The 7500-nt window shown below is 46.3% G+C and overlaps 1 protein-coding gene across 2 annotated transcripts in view; it reads right to left on the bottom strand.

Annotated features, from left to right (window-relative positions):
• Remo (Remoulade) overlaps positions 1-7500 on the bottom strand; it is a 247876-nt gene that overhangs the window by 21632 nt on the left and 218744 nt on the right. For both annotated transcript variants that reach the window (XM_070116749.1, XM_070116750.1), the window contains exons 5-6: positions 776-847; positions 62-133 (exon numbers count right to left, since the gene is read on the bottom strand). In XM_070116749.1, coding sequence (XP_069972850.1) covers positions 62-133; positions 776-847 — 144 coding nt within the window. The remainder of the gene's footprint in view (positions 1-61; positions 134-775; positions 848-7500) is intronic.

The raw sequence follows: 7500 nt of genomic DNA, 5'->3' as shown, positions 1-7500 counted from the left end.
CGTCCCCACCCCCCACCCCCCACACACCCCCACACCCACACAAGCACGCAGCAGGACTCACAGGATCTTGAGGCTCCCCAGCTCGTCCAGCAGACCCTCGTGCAGGCGCGCCAGGGGGTTCCGAGCCAATTTTCTGCGGGAGGAATAATGGGTTAGCTTAGCCTGGTCCGCGAATCCCCTCATGCATGGCACTAATGGGCGCGCTTGCACCCCCGCACGGCACGGTAATGCCCAGACTAGAAAATATGCCAAGGTTTCAAAAGCACACGTTAATTCGCAAGATTTAGTATATCACCTCAAAATGAACCTAAAGGCGAGGTTTTCTCACACGTGACATGACATCCTTGAGCTAATTTTAAAGCATAAAAAATACAATGACAACCAACCATTCTCACACATGACATGGCATTTTTGAGCCAATTTTAAAGCACAAAAAAATACAATGACAACCAACCATCCTCACGTATGACATGACATCTTTGAGCAAATTTTCATGAAAAAATACAACCCTCCTCATATATGACATGACATCTTTGAGCCAATTTTAAAGCACAAAAAATACAGTGACAACCAACCATTCTCACACATGACATGGCATCTCTGAACCATTCTTAACGAAAACAAGAAAAAAACCCATCCAACTACCCAATCACCAACCCACTCATCCACAAATTAAACCACCCAATCCTCCCGCCAAACTACCGTTAACCCAAACACGCAGACCCCCCCAACCCCCCCAACCCCCAAAAACCACCACTTCAAGAGAGATACTTACAAGCGCAGGAGTTTGTGGAGCCCCGCCACCTGCGACGAGTTGAGGCTGACCAGGGCGTTGTTGCTGAGGTCCCTGAGGAGGAAGGAGAGAGAGAGAGAACCGTTAGTCAGGTGCCGGGCGAGGTGAGCACATGAGGTGACGCTTGCAGGTCTAGGGCGAGGTGAGGACATGAGGTGACGCTTGCAGGTCTAGGGCGAGGTGAGGACATGAGGTGACGCTTGCAGGTCTAGGGCGAGGTGATACATGAGGTGATGCTTGCTGGTCTAGGGTGAGGTGAGCACATGAGGTGACGCTTGCAGCAGGTCTAGGGCGAGGTGAAGACATGAGGTGACGCTTGCTGGTCTAGGGCGAGGTGAGGATAAATTATATATGAAGAGGAGAATAGGGGTGGGGTGGGGTGTTGATGAAAGCGAATTGAGGATAAATGATAAGAAAGGGGGGATGAGGGAAAAAAGTGGGTTATGGAGGCGAATTAAGGATAAATGCTGAAAAATGGGAATATGAGAAACCGGGTGTAGGTAGTGGAGTCTGTCAAGACTGTGAGGGCGTGCAGGCGGTTGCCGGTGGAACATCATGAGGATCCTTTTAACCACCGTTCTCTGTCCATCAATCCATGGGTCCATCCATCCATCTCCCCGCTCTTCTCTCTTCTCCCTCTTTGCTCTTTCCTCCTATATACTCTTTCAACCTACCTTCCCTTACCCCCCTCCTCTTCTTCTTCTGTCTTCCTCCTCCTTCCCTTTCCTCCCTCCTCCTGCCTTCCCTTTCCTCCTTTCTCCTTCCTACTGCATCCCTCTCTTTCCCATTCCTCCTTCCTCCTGCCTCCCCCTCCCTCCTGCCTCCCCCTCCCCCCTTCCTTCCCCTCCTTCCTCCCATCTCCTTCCCTTTCCAACTCCTTCCTCCTACCTCCCCTCTTCCTCCTCCTCCTCCTTCCTCCTTCTCTGATTCTCTGCTAACCATCTCCTCTCTATCTCACCTTTCTACTTCCTGCCTTCCTCCACCCCCTTCACCTTCTCGTCCTATATAGTCCTTCTGCATCCCCTCTCCTTTCTCTTCCCTCAATTCTTTCCTTTTCCCCCCTTCCCCCCTCCCTCCTACCTCCTCTTCTTCCCTCTTCCTCTCCTCTCTCTCTCTCCTCTCCCTCCTCTCCTCCCTCCCTGTATCCTCCTCCTCCTTCCCTTTCCTCTCCTCTCTTTTCTCTCTCTCTCTCTCTCTCTCCCTCCCTCCCTCCTATCTCCTACTCCTCCTCCTCCCTCCTACCCCCCACCCTCCAGGACCCCGCCTTCCCTCCCTCCCCTCGCCGGCGGTTCTCCCAAGCCTCTTAACTGATTAAGTCAACCCGGGAAACTTCTTAACTTCATCAGCGTTCCGGAATTTCCTCGCGGGTACGAACGCCTGGCCGCCGCCGCCGCCTGCTATTCGGACCCGCCCCCGGATGATAGGAAAGAAAAAAAAAAGAAAAAAAAAACGTGGGATTCCGGTACAGAGAGGGAAAAAAAGAAATAGAAAGATATATAAATGGTGTAAATAGAAAGATATAAAAATGATGTAAATAGAAAAATATAAAAATTATGTAAATAGAAAGATATAAAAATGAAAAAATAAGAAATAGAAAGATATAAAAATGATATAAATAGAAAGATAAAAATTATGTAAATAGAAAGATATAAAAATGGAAAAATAAGAAATAGAGATATAAAAAGAATATAAATAGAAAGATATAAATAGTAAGATACAAAAGGGAAATAACAAGGGATTCCGGTAAAAAAAAGAAAAAAAAAAACAAGAAATAGAAAGATATAAAAACATTATAAATAGAAAGACCCACCAAAAACCCATATAAAAAAATATATAAATGAGAGAAGAAAAAAACGAGAAATTCCCGTTAAAAGTAAAGTAAAGAAAAAACAGGAAAAAGAAGAAAGAATAAAAAAAGAAGAGAGAAAGAAAGGAACAAAAAATAGAGATTTTGGATGACTTCTTTCGGCAGAAGCATTTTTTTTAGCGGAGGGGGGGGGGGGAGATCTCTATGGGCACCATTACAAAATATTACAGCAACTTTCTTCTCTTTCTTTCTCTTCTTTGAGGGGAAGTTAAAAAAAAAATAATATATATATATATATATATATATATATATATATATATATAACAACAATAATAATAACATCTCTCCTTTGAGAGGGAAGCTAAAAAACATAACAATAATAATAATAACAAGAACAATGATAATAATGATAATAAAAATAATGATAACAACAACAACAGCAACAATAACAACCACAATAATAATAACGATAATAATAAAGGTAACAGCAGTCACAACAACAATAATAATAGTAATAACAATAACAATACTACTTATACTATTAACATGCTATTAATAATGATAATGGTGATGATATAAAATAATGATGACAAAATCAATAATGATAACAATAAAAACACAAATTATGATAACGGTCATGCTAGAAGTTACAATTTTGTAATGGCAAAACAAACGATGAAGAGGAAACAAAAAGGAAGCACGCACACACACACACACACACACACACACACACACACACACACACACACACACACACACACACACACACACGCACGCACACACACACACACACACACACACACATACACATACACACACACACACACACACACACACACACACACACACACACGCACTCACACACATATACACACACACATATATACATATATACGGCAGCAGAAAAAAAACACAATCCACAAACTAGATCTATTGAAACATACGAGACAACCGTTTCGGAATCCTCCTGGTATCCATCTTCAGGTCCGAAGAGGAAGAGGGAAAAGAGGGAGTTTGAGAGAGAGAGAAAAGAAGAGAGGAGAACGCGCTGAAGGAGAACGGAAGCGAAGGGAGGTCAGGTCGAAGGATCCTCCTCCCCTGTATAACGGCCGCCCATCTCAAGGACCGCCTGATCCTTCGACCTGACTTGACCTCCCTTAACCTTTCCCGTTTGAGACCTGATGATGGTTTTCAGGATTCCAAAACTGTTGTCACATACATTTCAATAAATCAAGGTTGTGAACTGTGGGTTTTTCTACCATAGTATCAATACGGTAGTGGTTTCCCATTCATATATATATATATATATATATATATATATATATATATATATATATATATATATATATATATATATATATATATGAAAACATACATAAAAGTTAGGAAGAGAGAGAGAGAGAGAGAGAGAGAGAGAGAGAGAGAGAGAGAGAGAGAGAGAGAGAGAGAGTCAAGAGAGAGAGAGTCGAGAGAGAGTCGAGAGAAGGTCGAGAGAGAGAGAGAGATCGAGAGAGAGAGAGAGAGAGAGAGAGAGAGAGAGAGAGAGAGAGAGAGAGAGAGAGAGAGAGAGAGAGAGAAAGCGAGCGAGCGAGAGCGAGAGAGAGAAATCCTAAACAGGGAGAGCAACGGACCACGAGTATTCGGGAATGCCAGCAGACGGCCGAGGTCTCAAAAGAGGTCAAAAAAATGTCGGAAACCACAGCAGCGATCTCGCGGGAAGAACAGCCCTTGTGTACTTTGAGCATCCTTAAGCAAATACAGGAAGAGGCAAAGAAATAGAATGAAAATAGGACGCCGCAGCCCCCGTGTGTTTAGAGCAACCTTCAGCAAGTAAGGAGAAGAGAGGAGAGAAGCAAAGAGAGGAGAGGGAGGGAGAAAAGGAGGAGACAGGAGAGGGAGGGAGCGAAGGAGAAGAGAGGAGAGAAGCAAAGAGAGGAGAGGGAGGGAGATAAGGAGGAGAGAGGAGAGGGAGGGAGATAAGAATAGAGGAGAAGGGGAGGAGAGATAAGAATAGAGGAGAGGTAGGGATATAAGGAGAAGAGAGGAGAGGGAGGGATATAAGAAGAAGAGAGAGAGGGAGGGAGAGAAGGAGAGAGAAGAGGGAGGTAGATGAGAAGAAAGGAGACGGAGGGAGATAAGGAGAAGAGAGGAGAGGAGAAGCAAAGAGAGGAGAGGAAGGGAGAGAAGGAGGGAGAGAGGACAAAGGAATAAAACACGACTAGGACGCCATCCCACCAGAATACCCCCAATCGTCTACAGCGCAGGAGGCGTGTCCCTGGCCCAACAACCTTGTACCGAATATATCAAGATAGCCCCCCCACACCGCCCCCACCCCCCCACCCCGCCTCTCCCTCCAGCCCTTGCACCGCGAGGACAGCTAACCAAGCCCCCGGGAGACTGGAGGAACCCCCCCTCCCCTCCCGGAGCTCGTTTCTCTACAGATGTTCGGAGTTACGGAACAAATGCCCTATCAGTGCCGAGGTTTACGTAACATAACGTTCTGGATGCGACTACGTATAAGGATACACTCTAAAGCCACCTCTTCCTCCGCTAATACGACACGCTATCAATGATAAAGACATCATCATCTGCTAAATGTAAGCTTTATTAGTCTCTATAAAAAAACACAATCCACCTAACTATAAACACAGATATCACGACCATAAACCGAGTCTCTAGGGCCGTGTAAAATAATCAGCTGATTAGCATCTCCGCCCGTCTCATAAGGTTTGTTTGTTTCTTGTTACGCTGGAAATATCAACAAATTTTAAAATATTGATTCTAAACAAGTCAGTTTTCACTTCATTTTCCTCTTTCAGTACATATACTAACGCCACGGATTTGCTAAAAAAAAAAAAAAAAAAAAAAAAAAAATAACATACAGAAAAATCACCAAGATTTTGGAAAATGAAGAATGTTTATAATCTTGAAAAGCCGGACGTAACGAAACGAAAAGAAAGCCAAGAGCGAGGTCTCGTATTTCCTTCGTCGCTTCTTGGCCGGGGGCTTTTTTTTCCTCTCTCTCTCTCTCTCTCTCTCCCTCTCTCTCTGTCTGTCTCTCTGTCTCTCTCTCTCTCTCTCCTCTCTGTCTCTCTCTCTTTGTCTTTGTCTCTGTCTCTGTCTCTGTCTCTGTCTCTCTCTCTCTCTCTCTCTCTCTCTCTCTCTCTCTCTGCCAGTCTGGTAGTGTGATTCTCTCTCTCTCTCTTTTTCTTTCTTTCTTTCTTTCTCTCTCTTTCCTTCTCTCTCTGAAAATTGAGGAAAAAAATGAACACTGTAAAATACTACAGGGAAGACAATGGCGTATAAAAATTCTCCATGACAATTATCACACAGAGGAAAGGTTACAGGTCATTGTATTCATGAAACGCAAATCTCGCTGGGGGGGGGGGGGGGCACGACGCGTTCGCAAAATCCGGTCGTGACGTGAACGAGAATGACACAGGGGAGAGAGAGGGAGAGAGGGAGAAGGGAAGAGAGGGAGAAGGGAAAAACGAAAGAGAGGGGTAAGAGGGGAAAGGGAGAGAGGGAAAAGGAGGAGAGGGAGAGTAGCTCTCTCTGGAGACAGAGGAGAGGGGAAAGAGGAAATGGAGAAAGGAAAGAGAGAGGGGGAAAGAAGGAGAAGGAGAAGGGAGAGGGGAAGAGAGAGAGACAGGAGGGAAGAGAGAAAGAGAGAGAGAGAGAGAGAGAGAGAGAGAGAGAGAGAGAGAGAGAGAGAGAGAGAGAGAGAGAGAGAGAGAGAGAGAGAGAGAGAGAGAGAGGGAGAGAGGGAAAAGAGGAAATGCAAAGACCAGAGAGAGAGCCAGCGAGAACCCGCCCCTGCAACATTCCTGTCCCTGCAGCCGAAGTCATGAGGACTCTCCTGGTCCTATTTCAAGTGATAAACACCCTGTCTAAGTCCTTCCGATGTATCCGACACTCCATCTCTGAGAGACAGACAGACAGACAGACAGACAGACAGATAGAGAGAAGTCGGCGCGGAAATGGCGGAGGAGATTCGATGAGAGGGGAAATGAGGAAAGGAGAGAGGGAGGGAGGAAAGGAAGGGAAGGGGGAAGGTTGGTGGGTGGAGGGGAGGAGGGAGGGATGGAGGAAAGGAAGGGAAGGGGGATGGTTGGTGGGAGGAGGGGAGGAGGGAGGGATGGAGAGGAAAGGAAGGGAAGGGGGAAGGTTGGTGGGTGGAGGGGAGGAGGGAGGGAGGGAGGAGAGGAAGGGAAGGGGGAAGGTTGGTGGGAGGAAGGGAGGAGGGGACAGTAGGGGAGGAGGGAAGGTGGTAGGGAGGAAGGGAAAGAGGGAGAGAGAGAGAGAGAGAGAGAGAGAGAGAGAGAGAGAGAGAGAGAGAGAGAGAGAGAGAGAGAGAGTGAGAGAGAGGGAGAAGAGAGAGAGAGCGAGAGCGAGAGCGAGACAAACAGACAGACAGAGACAGAGAGAGAGCCGCCGATGTGCCCCAACACCTTCCCAAAGACAACACAAGATAGCCTTAAGACCCCCCACCCTACACCCCATCCATCCCTTTTTCTGACAACTCCCCAACCCCACTTCCCCCCCCACCCCTCCCCCACCCGTCTCATCCCCCTTTTTAACCCCACTTGGCCTTCCCCATCTCCCCTTCATCACCCAATCGCCACACGACCAACCGGAGGCGAACACGGTACCGAGCGACCCCGCTGGCCACAAGGAGCAGCCAAATCTCTGGAATGACACTGGAAATGGCTTCTTTATGACCAAAAATTACAGGGGTGTTATGGAAAATTCGGAAAACGTTTTGCACATTTGACCTTCGGCATACAAGCGGTCTTTCGGCCGGGCACAGCTCCTCTCTCTCGCTGTTGATCGTTACCAAGTCATATCAAATAAAATAAAAAGACCGTATACAATTCAAATGTTTAAGTTAACTTCAAAA

The sequence above is a fragment of the Penaeus vannamei genome, chromosome 39 (genome assembly GCF_042767895.1).
Source record: "Penaeus vannamei isolate JL-2024 chromosome 39, ASM4276789v1, whole genome shotgun sequence".
Lineage (NCBI taxonomy): Eukaryota > Metazoa > Arthropoda > Malacostraca > Decapoda > Penaeidae > Penaeus > Penaeus vannamei.
Note: the sequence above shows the minus strand (reverse complement) of the source record. Positions and strands in the feature narration are given on the sequence as shown.